Source organism: Aspergillus pseudotamarii (assembly GCF_009193445.1).
Source record: "Aspergillus pseudotamarii strain CBS 117625 unplaced genomic scaffold BDV38scaffold_8, whole genome shotgun sequence".
Taxonomy (NCBI): Eukaryota; Fungi; Ascomycota; class Eurotiomycetes; order Eurotiales; family Aspergillaceae; genus Aspergillus; species Aspergillus pseudotamarii.
In genome coordinates this window covers 97,935-111,900 of record NW_022475022.1, presented here as the reverse complement: position 1 = coordinate 111,900, position 13,966 = coordinate 97,935, and the positions used below count along the sequence as shown (strand labels likewise).

At 46.9% G+C, this 13,966-nt stretch overlaps 3 protein-coding genes across 3 annotated transcripts; 1 reads left to right on the top strand and 2 right to left on the bottom strand.

Annotated features, from left to right (window-relative positions):
• Positions 1-2,840: 2,840 nt before the first annotated feature.
• On the bottom strand, positions 2,841-4,519 carry BDV38DRAFT_203651 (uncharacterized protein). The gene is made up of 4 exons (XM_032052497.1): positions 4,049-4,519; positions 3,917-3,984; positions 2,995-3,849; positions 2,841-2,933 (listed from the first exon to the last, which is right to left on the bottom strand). The coding sequence occupies exons 1-3, from the start codon at positions 4,166-4,168 to the stop codon at positions 3,099-3,101; spliced, it is 939 nt and encodes a 312-aa protein (XP_031917301.1). The 5' UTR covers positions 4,169-4,519; the 3' UTR covers positions 2,841-2,933; positions 2,995-3,098.
• An 890-nt stretch (positions 4,520-5,409) lies between these two features.
• Positions 5,410-7,029, top strand: BDV38DRAFT_203632 (serine/threonine-protein kinase). Its single transcript, XM_032052496.1, has 3 exons — positions 5,410-5,763; positions 5,815-6,392; positions 6,471-7,029. The coding sequence occupies exons 1-3, from the start codon at positions 5,531-5,533 to the stop codon at positions 7,004-7,006; spliced, it is 1,347 nt and encodes a 448-aa protein (XP_031917300.1). The 5' UTR covers positions 5,410-5,530; the 3' UTR covers positions 7,007-7,029.
• Positions 7,030-8,957: 1,928 nt separating this feature from the next.
• Positions 8,958-10,885, bottom strand: BDV38DRAFT_268517 (uncharacterized protein; the record flags this gene model as incomplete). The annotated part of the gene is made up of 8 exons (XM_032056784.1): positions 8,958-9,425; positions 9,481-9,688; positions 9,742-9,929; positions 9,988-10,265; positions 10,323-10,439; positions 10,488-10,592; positions 10,648-10,722; positions 10,825-10,885. 8 exons carry the CDS (start codon positions 10,883-10,885, stop codon positions 8,958-8,960), a joined length of 1,500 nt encoding a protein of 499 aa, XP_031917299.1.
• Between the last annotated feature and the right edge of the window lie 3,081 nt (positions 10,886-13,966).

Genomic DNA, 13,966 nt, shown 5'->3' with positions numbered 1-13,966 from the left:
TTTTCCCGAGGCTCGCCATATAATCTCAATGAGACGTATTCTAACCATACTTCCTTGTGTAGCACTTAGTCTATCTGCATCCGCCCTAGAAATTAGTGTAGCTGACCGGTAAAGCAGCGAGCCCCATACGGACCTTCGGTCTTCTGGGCGAGCTCACATATTTGGGTTGACGAGGACTGAGCGCCTGGGAAGCCCTGTTTTCTACACCTTATAGTCGTGTGTGCTGGTATATGGCGCATTGGTGAACTTGTTATCATTCTTCTGATTACTCTGGAGATGGATAATTGAACGAAAAAATTGGTCGGTTGCCTTGGGGCTTCGGACAATATGACAGGGGTGATATTCCTTGTTCGCTCTTTTGTTATACATAGGTCTGCCTGTGCAAAAATTGCACTAGACTCGTAGTATCTTTCTACCGACTGAAAACACAACCTTTCATCGGGTATACCTTAAGCGAAGATAACGCACTATTCGAGAACGGACATCTAACACTTTAGATAAACTGATGCCCTGTGCGGGCGGCATACCTAGTATGATTCCCCGTATATCTATATTGGGCAGAGCACTATTGCATCCGCAGAACCTTATTCATGTCGAGGTCGTTCTGTCTAATGAAGCTCTCCCGTGTCATCGCTTCGCAAGATCGCGCCTCGAGTTGTTTAGTACAGTATCTCACTAAGCCTGGTGAGGTTATGGTGGACCTGGCAGGTTCAATGACCCAAGCCTACCTGGCCACGGGATGGACCAAACCGAAGTTCATACCCGAGCAATATCATGAAGAGGAGGTGCTAGAATACCGAGCAGCACGTCAGTCACTCAAACGAGCCAATGAGGCTCATAGAAAACAGATGCCATTCCGTTGAAGTATTCCCGCGACCCATTGGAGTTTCGACCCGGATTTCGAGAGAGTGGAGGCCGCCCTCTCCCTCGAGCTGAAGGTTGTATACGAACGCGATACCGCTCCCATCAATAAACTCCGCTACGTACTGCTTGGACATATCCCATCAGACGCCCGAATCATCTTGGAACTACGAAGCAATACATCCTAGTCTGTCTTGTTCCAAAATTGTATTACGTATCGACTACCTTGTGACGACACCTTGAATAGCGTAGGTCATCTCTCCTTGGACACTACGTCAAGCCAGGTAGTCTAGGCTTGATGGCAGACTGAGGACCGTTACTTCGTTGATATCTCGACGGACCAGGAACTTCATCCAAATTCGAAGCGATGTGGAAAGAATATTCGAACTCATCTGGGCCCACGCAAAAGCGGGCGAAATGAACCTTTTGAGGGATACCCTTTGCGGCTACTTCCCCGGAATATCGTCGGCCATAAGTTATAACATGATACATAAGACTTGGTGTATGGCATCCTCGCAACCGCCCTGTCATCTTCAATGCTCTATCTTTCAAATTTCGAGTCTTACACTAACACCTGTCAGATCACATGTGTATCGCCTATCGCTGTATTGTCTAGGTCCAGACAGAATCTGATACAGAAATTGTTGCTGTGTGCAGATGGCAAGTTGGCAGTTGACCCTGTAGTTATTGTAAAGATCGCCTATTGCTTATATTTGCAGACGAGGCCGCAGGGAAGTAATAATGTGTCGCTTTTGAGAAGTTCAGTGATCTTTTCAGACTATTCAGCAAGATAGACTGCAAAATGAAGGTATCACTGGGTAGCTTTTTGACGTTCACAGCAGGTCTACTAGCCGCTACTCAGCCCCCATGTTGGATGGCTGTTTAGGTTTAAATACCTTACATAGTGATTAGTTTGAATAATTATCGTTAGGTGCTCTAATGATGGTAATGAGATACTATACAGGAACCATGGATCATGTTAAATAAGTCATATGTATCTCTTGTCCGACGGTGGTTAGCGTGGACAGTCAGGTAGCTCCGGGCACCACTCCGTAGCCTGGCTTCTAGCTAGCTCTTTCAGGGTTGACGGATGTGAGTGCCTCATTGGCGATATTGCCTCAGACTCTGGACGTACTGTTAGTGTTTGACTTTTTTTCAATTGAGACTGGCGATACTTGAGGTAGGTAACGGCACCGAGCAGGAAATCTACTTGTAGTCCAACGCCGACACCAACGCCAAGTGGGATCCTTGCGGCGGAACGAGGCCAGATTCAGATGCCGATACTTTCGAGGTTTCAGTAGGAAGAGATGGCGCGCCACTAGCATACGAGAATGTTGATGAAGTTGCTGACGGCAGTTCGGAACTTGATGTCGCTCTATAAGTCGCCGTTGCCATGGTCCGTTTCTTTTCGGTTATGTTGAGGTAATTCGAAGTAAATCTATCGAGTGTATCGGCGCTGATCCAGAAGTAGATCGGTGAGTCTCAGGACTGAAACTGTATGTTTGCACGGTCTTGATAAAATGCGTCACTCAGATGTTGTGCACCTATGCTTCAACTTTTGTCGTGGTTCTCGGTCCAGTAGGTTCCACGTGGAAAGGAGACGATGAGAACAGGATATCAATGCGTACAGAATATGTTTCTCACATTAGCCACACTCCTTTTAATGACACTCTCTTGCTACATAGGGACATTAAAAGCAGTTAGGGCTGCCACCTATGGGACTCATTGCTGCTCGCCCAGAACCCAGATGGGATTTTCAGTCGAGTCAGCAGGGTATTCCTAGGGTATTGTAGGCTGACGAGTGTAGTTGTCAGCGCGATAGACAAAGACGAGTTGTGTTCATATATATATAGCGCAACGGCATTAGTGGCCTTTCCATAGGTGTTCAGGGCCACGTCAACTTGCTATTTGATTATTACTCGCATGGTGAATGGTTATTTTGATGACGATGAATGCTGATGTAGAGGTTATAGATTGAGGAAAATAAGAGCGCTGCGAGGACGACCAAGCAACAGCCAGGTTGGACGTTGGTTTCTCAACCTAGCCTAGTAAAATGACCGGAAGGGAACTTCCTAGATTGGTCCGAGATCAGGGGATATCATGCATGTGTCAAATACACCACATATAGCTTACCTGATGTATTGGGGTTGTGGAGGTTTATTGTACACTGGGCGAAAAGGAAACAACGACACGGGTGTATAACCCAATATTGACATTCCAGTCTGGAAGAATAGTGCTCATACACTCCCTTTGCTAATCTCATGTATACCAGTATTGTCAAGTGTCTTCAAGACCCCTTCCGGTAACTTCAACTGTGTGGGATCAAGTTCACGAGCTGGTGTGTCCTCCAATACTGCATGTACTGTGCGTTCACCGTTCAACAAGTGACCCGCATTGTACATGGCACTGTATATGGTTCCAACTGGGGTCTCCTTATCGACCCAACCATCGTCATTGTGGATGTCCGACCCCCTTGCCTTTGGACCCGCCGCCTTCCATAGTCCGATTAATGATGGGAAGGGGGCAATACATCTCAACGAGCCGCTTTGACAGAACCGACCCATGGCCACGTCGAACGGAGCTCCATCACCTGTCGGTGTCAAGGAAAGCCCAGAAAGAATTTTTTGGGCTCCACGATAGGTAATTGCATATCCAAGGCTACATACTCCATCATGTAACCTTGCTACCAGGCGAGTGTTATTGTCAGCACCCGCAGGAAACCCGTGCCAGTATCGTGGTAGCTCCGGGAGAGGCACGACTGTGATATCATCTGTTGTCACATGAATGGGACCAGACTTGAACGCTACCCCACAATGTCCTATCCACAGCAGGTCCCAAGAGTCCCCATAGGGTGAATGTGATGGTCTAGTATCACCTTGCAGTAACTGCGAAGCGGAGGCAAATCGTTGAAGTTGTTTCTTTAAGTTCACATCCCAGTCCGCGTCGTCCTCCATGATGAATGCGGTGGAGATCCGGTCCTGTACTATTCTAGAGTACACAAGTCGGTTCAGCGCGAATCAGAGAGGATTTCACCATTCTGCCTATCTTTTCGTACCTTTGCATGACATTCATATGTGCCCGCCAGGCCCCCATCTCCCCTGGTTGCTTGTCATAATCCCAATTCTAAGGCAAATCGCAAGACCTTAGTAGCGACTCTATCGGGCATCCGAGCGAAAGTGGCACTTACTGAAGGGTATGCCTTTTTGTCAATGTCGTCTGCAAATACCCCGTTCACTGGCTCTGGGTGGAACTGTAGGATCGAGGATGCCAGTGTTATATAGTCACGCTTGTCCGGTCTGTTCGGCATGTTGATGAAGAAGACCTTCTCGAACTGGTGCAGGATTATCAGCAATCGACATGATCATATTGCTGCGCGTCAACAGGAGTACCCCAAGAGTCTCATTTTTCACTGCGTCTAGATCGCGGCGGGTGGCCCCGGACGCGCTGGCGCTCGCTCCTGTATAGGATGAGTGCGGCACCGCCAAGAAAATTAAGAGAATTATTACAACCACCACCGCAGCCTGCAATAAAGGACGATTGATTAACTTCATTAATCTAGCGAGGTTGGCCATTTTGTTCGTGATAGGGAAGAAGGGAAAAACGCCCCCCCGTCAGCCTGTGGAAATGGGCGGCAGGCGATCAAAAAAATGGAGTTTGGAAAACATTTAATTATTCGCGGTGCCCATTTGTGAACAGTGGATCCAGCAGGCGGACTTCGACTTAAATATTTATCCTTTGTTTGTTCTCGCCCCACCGACTGTCGTTGGTCTTTGGTTGCCTCTTCGCCTTAGACCAGTCTATCCGGTTCAAGGAATAAGTCGCGTGAGTTTACTAAGCTTATTCCTGTGAAAGTCTTGGCTGGCACTGATCATTGCGCGGTCTGGAATTGGAAAGGGACCAATACAATTAATTGCCTGACTCGTGAGACCGGCTGTCACTCATTCAGGTAATTTCTGATACACTGGGAAAGCATCCCTACTCGAAGTGGACCAATTACACGGAGTATCTGGAAAAAATACCATGAGAGAAGGAGAAATTACAAACCCCACTCCGATGTCTATTGTCCACGTTGTTCCATCCCCCGGCCGGTGTTGGCCAGCGGGCATTAATTATACGCACAGGTTTGAGTGACACATGGGCACCCATCGCAGTACTCAAACAAAGGCCTAGGATGATTCTTGACTCCCTAGTACGGAGTACTAGGATTGGCATTGGCTGGGTACATGAGACCTTCTGAAACCTGGGGACTGAGGGACAAGGGTCTTTCAGGGATCATGATGAAATCGACCAATGTGCTGCGGAGTCCACGTTCCAAGTGCCCACAGTGGGGACCAACGAGACCCTGAGGCTTAGCCCTAAATCGCTGCGATCGTCGGCTCGATACGACTTTGCCTATCTATTTATATCTCAATGATTATTTCTTGTTTTAGTATTCTCCTTCCCACGCCCCGGAGCAACGGGCAGGAAATCCTTGATTTATAGATTCAAAAGTAAAAGTGTTTAATGTTATCGAGCTATTTTTCCCGATATTTAAGCTAGCCGATATAACTCTCACCTGTCCAGTCGGTAATTATGTACATAACTACTATTGTTTAGTTATGGAATATGTATTACTAATCGATGATTGGTAAGCGCTACACCCCTTTGGCAACTTTCAGACAACGCATCCATGTCGCATCCCATGAGTACCTCGCCACCTCCCACTCCGCCATCGAGGGCCTTAAGAGATAATGAATGGAGATTCGAACCTATTACATTGCCATGTGAGTGGGTGGAGGATTACCGCCCAGGTGGTTATCATCCCGTCGTTCTCGGCGACATCTTCAAGAACGGCCAGTACAAGGTCATCCGGAAGCTGGGCGAGGGCTCCTACTCAACCGTGTGGCTGGCCCGTGACCTGAAGTAAGCTCCTCTTTTGCAGTGTGTAGATTATCGTTACTTATTTCCGGTAAGAAACAGTGGATATGTCGCCCTGAAGATTCTTGTGTCGGATATCTCGGGATCGACAACCGAGCTACGAATCTTACGTCACATCACCGAAGTCGCTCCGGTAGTAGGGGCCCGGCATATCACACGACTGCTAGGTGAGTTCGAACACCGCGGCCCCAATGGTGTCCACAGATGCCTAGTATTTGAGCCGATGGGTCCGAGTGTGAATACTATGGTTGAGGAGCTGCCGCAATTTAAACCTCGCATGCAAGGAATGAAGATCCGCTATCCGCTTCGGATTGCAAAGAGCATCCTCAAGCAATCATTGCAGGCTCTTGCATTTCTCCACGAAAACGGTATCGCCCATGGAGACTTCCAACCGTGCAACATACTTTTTACTCTTGACGATATCAACTCAACGCCTGAGGACCTGCTGCGGCAGGAAGAAGATGTACAAGCCGAGTCGATCTCACCCCCGGTACAGAGAGTAGACGGTAAAGAAGATAAATGGGCCCCTCGATATCTTTGCGTTGGGCAACCCCTAGTGCCCTTTACCTACTATGGCGAAGGTTTCAAGGTCAAATTATCCGATATGGGCGGCGGTCAGTCCCTCCTGTTTCGATTATTTGTTTCTTTTTCTTGACCAACATTTTATACTCATATCTGTCTATCCCGAACAGCATATTTCTTCACCGACCCGCCAGCAAAGCCCGTTACTCCACTCGGTCTTCGAGCTCCCGAGTTGATTCTTACCGGAACCGTTGACAATACGCTTGATGTCTGGAGTTTCGGCTGCCTTGTCTTTGAGCTTATCACCGGACAGCCACTATTCTGTATACCGGGGTCAGACTTTGAAGATGACGATCATCTTCTCTCCCTCACCGCCCGGCTCGGCGCCCTCCCCGACGAGCTCTTCAGGCATTGGAATGCCTCATCGCTCTACTTTACGCCCGAGAGGAAGCTCTTTAACTGTCAACTTGGAGGAGTCGCTCCGGGGCAGGAACCTCTTATAATGGAGCAGACGTCCATGGAGGAGTTATTCGATCAGGCTAGCCCAGATCTTGATGAGAAGGAAGCCCACGAAGTCAAGGCGCTCATTCGATGGATTTTGCAATATGATCCCGCGAAGAGACCTTCGCCTGCGGAAATCTTGTCTGATCCATGGTTCTGTGAAATTGACGTCGAGAGCGGCTCGTCCAAGGTATCCCTAGTCTAGTTATACTTCCGTCACGCGTAGCCATCATCCTCCAGACAATGGTACTCTACACCATAGAAGGAGTTAGAGTAACCTCGAAGGTTGTCTTGGACCCAGACAGCAAGTGTCTGAAAGAGTATATAGATTTTACGTAGCAAACACCTCTTGGTATGCCTGTTTTATATATCTTGAATATGGTACAGTACAGACCTTGCCTTAGTGTGAGATGTGTGTAAGATTGCGAAGAATGATCAATGGGAAGTTTCGGATACCAGCTTCGAGCATGCATGCATAGAGAATGATCTACTATTCTCAACCCATCCTATAGGATACCGAGCTTAAAAGTGGTGATGGTTTGGAACACTTGGCAGACGTTGTTTTCCGTTGACTATGTTTACTCTTGATTGGTCATAAATATCCAACGGACTGATTGGCTACTTCAAAGTTCTGGCTTCGGTTTGTTTTATAAGAAGCTGACACTGTGCAGAGACTAGTTGTAAGTCATGAATTCAGGCATTATCCGGGTGATATATATACATACCTTGTCTCATTAATTCACTTCCCACTGTTTGCGAGGGTCAATAACCATGCCCATAATGCTGGAGAATGCAAGGAAATTCCAAGAATCCTTGATGAAACCCTGACTTCCTCCATAACTACCTATACCATGACCCCATTCTGTATTACCAAAGACAGAGACAGTGGAGGATATCCTCGCAACGAATAAATGGCACCGTTGGGAGGTGAGGCAAGCCGTGGCCCAAAACACAAGGAAACCTGTTCACGTCCAAGATGACCTAGTTTAGGCTTAGCAGCTAGAAACTTGGTATGGGGACAATCGCAAGGATACTTGCGACGAAATGAAGCTTGCGATGGGCGCACATGTGTTAGGTACATACAAAGAGAGAGAGAGAAATTTGCATTATACCCGAATACAGCCCCCCTTCCGGGGCTCTTCTTGGGTCGCCAACGGCCGTTTAGTATAGTACTAAGCAGCTCCTATTGACAGTTGTGTCATAAAATATGCTTCATATATAACATGCATACAGTAAGGGGTCTTGGATTAACGGTGACCATAGTAGACTGCTTCCCCCCTTTCCAGGCTCAATTGTCATATGTCTGGTCATATGACATTCTAAGCAGTTTATCATGAGATAGTGGAATGATCCTAGAACAATACATGAAGAATCATCTCATAAGGAAACCAACCATCAAGAACCGCCTCCCAACGGGAGTATGACATCAATACTACCATTTATAGGGTTGACTTAATAGTCTATATAGACCACAAGGTAGAAGGAGTACTGCATACTGGATGTGTTAATATATACTGTATATACACGTGAAATTCAGCAGCGGGAACATATATTTAGAAGGCATCTATATAGGTAGACTTCTAGGGCTCACCGAGCCTACCGCAAGATGACAAGACCGACAGGCGAAGGGGGAAAAATGAGTTATCTTCCGAATGTTACCGATCATCCCTACTAAGTGTGTTATTAGGATCTCCATCCTAGTAGCTAAGAAGTGGATCAGAGTGTGAGATTTTATAATGGGTCTTCGCTACATACGTCCTCACTTTAAATAAGCTTCATACTGTAACTTGCTACCTAGCTTTCACGTCTGCTCACTGGCCCACGTGGTCACCAGAACTTCAATGTAAGGCGCAGAGAGATCAGGCTTCACCTTCACTCTACGGAATTGATTGATGGTCATTTGTCATTATGGTTGTCAAATTATCCTCCGCGCGGATGAAACCTTCACCAGTATAAAGAGTAGCCGGTCAAATGAAGACAAGTATAAGATGTAAAGTCTACTGTATGCAGAGTTCTTCTTGATACCACCTATAGTAGCTGCACTCCAAACTATTCACATCGTGCAGCGGTCATATTATTATTATCCTGGAACCTTTTATTATATTCACAGCGCTACTATACAGACAGTTAATAGGCCCTTGAAAACGCGCATAGGCCTACTCACCCAATCTTTGGCCTCCATCTAGTTCGTAAACAGATCTTGTAGACCCTCGCAATTCACTGCGCGCATTGCTACCTGCTTCTAACTCCCGCCGCGGGTGTTCAGCTGGCAGTTCACCTCCCACGCGGTCCCTCACCACCGGTGCATTGTCGGACCACTTTTCCGCCAGCAGTTGATTCCGATTATCTCGCCGTCGCTTTTTCAGGATGAAGAAGATTATTGCCAAGATGATAGCTACGCCGGCAACGCCCCCTACTACACCACCGACTATCGCCCCGATGTCAGTCGATGAATTACTAGCGCCACTTGATGGGTCGGATTGCGCATCCGTTGAGTTGGTAGAATTGTGGGTTTTCTGCACAAAAAGTGATTCCAGAGCTGCGTCAGCCCATGTTGATGGATAGGGCGTGGATTTGATGTCATTGGCTGTTGCAGAGGGGACTGAATACGCCGACAGTCTAGGCTGTGGATGGGTCAGTTCGTATCGTAGACAGTTGAGAGAAAACGAATAACCATACGTCGAATTGGGTCCGGATGACCTCGGATTGAGCATCATATATAAAGGCCGGCATATCATAGCACCCTCCACCGGAGTCGTCTGCCCACGCGAGTCGGCCTCCTACACCGAATATTTGCCGTCCATATGCTTGACATACATGGGTCATGCGAGGTTTGTTGAGAGGCCCGGCTTGAAACCATTTGAAAGATGGGATCGATAGATAGGATCTAATAAGTGAGTGTTGGCTTGAATTACTCTATATGGCATGATTGCAACATACACGTCTGCGAGCGACTCCTCCGACTTGTAGTCCGCTCCTCCAATCACATAAATCTGGTACGATGACGTCGAGAGATCTTGTTCGACAACTGCGCAGAACTGGGTTCGTGATGCCACGCTGCCGGTAGTAGTTTGATTATACCACCTGTTCCCGGCAATATCATAGACCCATGCATAATTCCATTGGTTCTGGAATTTCTCGTTTTAGCAAGGGTTTTTGAACAATGCGACCAATCCGAACACTCACTGGAGTTAAGGTTGCATTGATCCCATCCTTGATAGACGGAACTTCGCCTCCCACAAACACTAAGACCCCCTTTTCTCCCACTGGAAGATATAGCAGTGTACCCTGCTGCACGGGGGTAAACGGAGCATCCAATTGAGTCAAGGTTCCGGTTGTTGTGTTGCACTGAATCATCCCCGTCGCATAGCTTACCGTGTTATCGGTGATGGCGGGCGTTATGTCGCTGTTTTGAAACCCACTTACCCAATATACAGCTTGGACCTCGGGCGCATTGGCGTACGCTATTCCCTTATGTTACAGCGAAGATCCAGCCACGCATTGATAAAAGTAAGACATACCACCTCCTTGTAGTCGCACTGGCTGGATACTTGTCTGCTGCAATTTCCATGAACCATCGGCGATAGTGTATGTCCACAGACCCTGGTCAACGGATGTGACGTTCAGGGAATTCCCACCTTAGGTAAACAGCGTCGTGTTGTCCTGGTTCGACCACAATGCCTGACCCTTGATTTTCGGGACCTTACTGTCGACTAAGCTCATTTTAATTTTTGAGACATCATCAGTTGAGAAAGACGAGGATAGGTCGAGTTGCACGAGATAATTGTTCGCTGGACGATTAACGGGGACCGCCAGATGTTCGCAGATCGAGAGAAGAATATGTACTCAATGAACTCGTGTCGCCCGGAATGAGGCCTCCGTCCAGATCTACCATGTAAAGGACATCCTTGACAATATTCGCTGTATCTGCTAGTCGCTATGACTTCTGCCCTGCAGAAGTGGACTAAAGGGCGTATGTACCTCCAAACGCGTAACTGCGACAGAATCATTCCGACAAGTCACTCAATACCTTGGCTTCACTTGAAGAAAATAGCGACACCAGGTGGACAAAACCCAGGGACATGAGCCATTATAGGGTAGGATGGTGGTTTGATTTTGTCGAATGTCAAGCGGCCAGATTCCATTATGGAAGGGCGCACGAGCTCGCCTCCGGGGGATTAGCGACATTTTCAATTACAGCCGCCTTGGAGGGGTTAAACTTGACCCCAACTTGAAATGCGTCCAGCTGCATCAAATATCGGATAACCCTTGGACTAGCATTTTTAACGTCTGGTCCCCCTGGTTCGTGATTTGACAACTTTTTCCCGCCGGTGCCTAGCGAGGTCCACCAAATAGCCTTCCATCCCTTGCTGGAGTGGGCCGAGGTCTGATGGTGATAAGCCTTTGATCTTTCGATATTCTTGGATATTACCGTTCATAGAATTTCATAAAACACCAATCATCTATACCTCACGTGATTTACATGCAAGGGTCTGGCGAGATGTAGTATTTCTAATAGCATCATGATATATATCTAATTAAGATTGTTCATGTAGGTCTGGTCGAACCAACACAGACCCGTTGGGCAGCAAGGGTACGATGACATGGTGAGGGTCGTTGTTCTGATTAGGACTGGGTTCTAGTCCTGCCTGAATAACTTCTATGCCATGAATTTGCGTCACCTCTTTCAACGAGTCAGTCATTTTGGGGCTGATGGTGGATGGAAATTGACCCCAAAAAAATTTTTTCGCAAAAAAAGAAGGGAAAAGAAGGGGGGTAAAAAGAGAAAGAGAAAGAAGAAGCTAACAGTAGGTGTGCAGATGCCCTAAGGGCTCTATTCTGCCTTGTATCAAATCGGCGTTTCTCGGATGTTCTGACATCAACCAAAGCTTTATAAAAATTTTGCTATCAAGACAATATATATCCCTAGTTATCTCTGTAAATATAATGCAATCCATTTATATTCCTACAGCATATATATTGGCTCTGTATCCCTAAGAATTCTAGGCTCGCTGACACTAGACAGCTATAACGAAAGCTGATACTAGACAATATTTCAATATAATTATACTTAAGTAGCGATCTTACTATTAATCTACTTAATATCAAAATTGATATTGTCAGCGGTGGCTGCCCTTGGAATATGTGTTGGTGAGGGCTTCCGTCTGGCCTTAGGGCCCAGGAATGTGGGTTCTTCCGGGGCCGGTAAGCGGGGGCCCACAACGCCGAGGAATTGGTAGTAGCTAGCTGAGATAGCCAAGAATGAGATCAAGCAGATGAAAAAAGCTCTCCTTTCCACTCACTAAGAATATATAGATAAACTTAGTCTTCCCCGCCGGAAAAACATTTCCGTCAATGGCGGTGTCACCGTTTTACGAGCGGCGCCGACCTATCTGGGATTTACTTTCAGCAAGAGCTCGCTCAATAACACAAATATCACCATCAATGTGCCCTTTTTGCTGCTAAACCTCACACTAGGGGCGCCCCTCATGGACAAGCCCATCCTATATTTCCCCGGCATGGGCACAGATAGGAACTACGTGCTGGGCCGAGCGTTTATACAGGATGATCTTTTGGGTATCAACTGGGAACCACTGGACCAAGAGCTTGCCAAAAGCGTTGTTGGACTCCTTTGTACAGCCAGTATCTCTCCATTAGTGGAAGTCTGGCGTTGATTTCCAGAAGTGTGGATGCCAACTTCACATGTATATCAACCGTTATTTATTGTATTTTAGCTTTTTATCTAAGGGCCGTCTCTGAAATACTACGATCGTATTCTTTACGGCGTAATATAAGGCAGTGCAGTTTTGCTGCTGAGCTCAGGGACAATAGAGCAGCTGTGGTAGGCCGAATGCACGACCCTGTGCTTTTCAACTGCGGTGAGCTCCCCTAAGCTGTCTTCCCCTAATCCGTTTATTTACTAGCCAGTCACTAGTTCTAGAGCACTAAAGAGGCAAGGCTCATGCAACAGACTTCATAATGGCTCTAGGCTTTTGTGAAGTCAATGTTTACATGTAACAGACTAAGCACAAGCGCCAGAGCATGTTGCTGGGCAAGCTTTTTCCTAACTAGGTCGAAATGTCACAATAATCTGACTATACGGTGAGATCTGCCCGGATCGCACCTATATAGTATACCGGCGTTACAACAGGGGCTTAATTATCCTGGATGTGCTTTTGACTAGATATATATATCCTACGCGTTGCTAGATAAAGTCTCTGGTTCTCCAAAAGAAGAGGGTAATATAAGCACAAAGCATGCTGTGCGGCTGAACATAGCTCTTAGCCATCTAGACACAGATATCTGGACTCGGATGAGCTCTATGCGTTGTGGACTTAACAGTATTGTTTGATATACGTCAACCAGGAGCCTTGTAGCACACTAACCCCAAATTACTCTTGTAGACATGATTGTATCATCCATTGGAGAGTATATGCCAGTTTGGCATCTAAAGAAACGGTTTCCATCCTGTCCACCATCAAGTGTGGATGTCAAATTAGCCGGATAGGTTATGCCTTTGCAATTGTCCTTGTGCGAACCAAGGCAGCTGTTGATGCATATAAAACAGCATTTCTCAATTTACCCTGACGTAGTTGATTGAGAAAGTACATCTCAAATAGTTGAGATTCAAAATGCAAGGGGCGGGCTTTGCAACAAAAGCAATAAGATCCAACCCTTGTTGTGTAGCCTGAACAGCACGGCACCTTTATGGTAACACCTTGTTTGTAGAGGTTGTGCTGGGTAAATCTTAAATTGTATGGTTTGGAACTAGCTCATTCATGGGCGTCGGGGAGAATCACTCGGAGGTGAGCGGCGATAAGAGGACAACATGGTCTACCAGCGCAGCGAACAAGGCGATTATAAGGGGAGTCCAATCGCTCACATCTCAGGCAAATGAGCTGTTCTAGATCGAGACCCTTACTACTAATGAACTGGGATCTCCCCCAATCCGGCGGACCTATTCGCGCAAACCCCTGTTCGGCCATGCACGCTTGTTTGCTGTTGCATTTGCCACCATCATTATCTGTGAAGGTACATGGCTACCCTGCTGGAACAGATGGAATAAAACCCAATATTACCACGAATTTTAGGATAAGGCCATGTAAGACCCCATATTGAAAGGACTCGCAATATGTGAAAGTAAGTTACATAAGCTTATAAATGT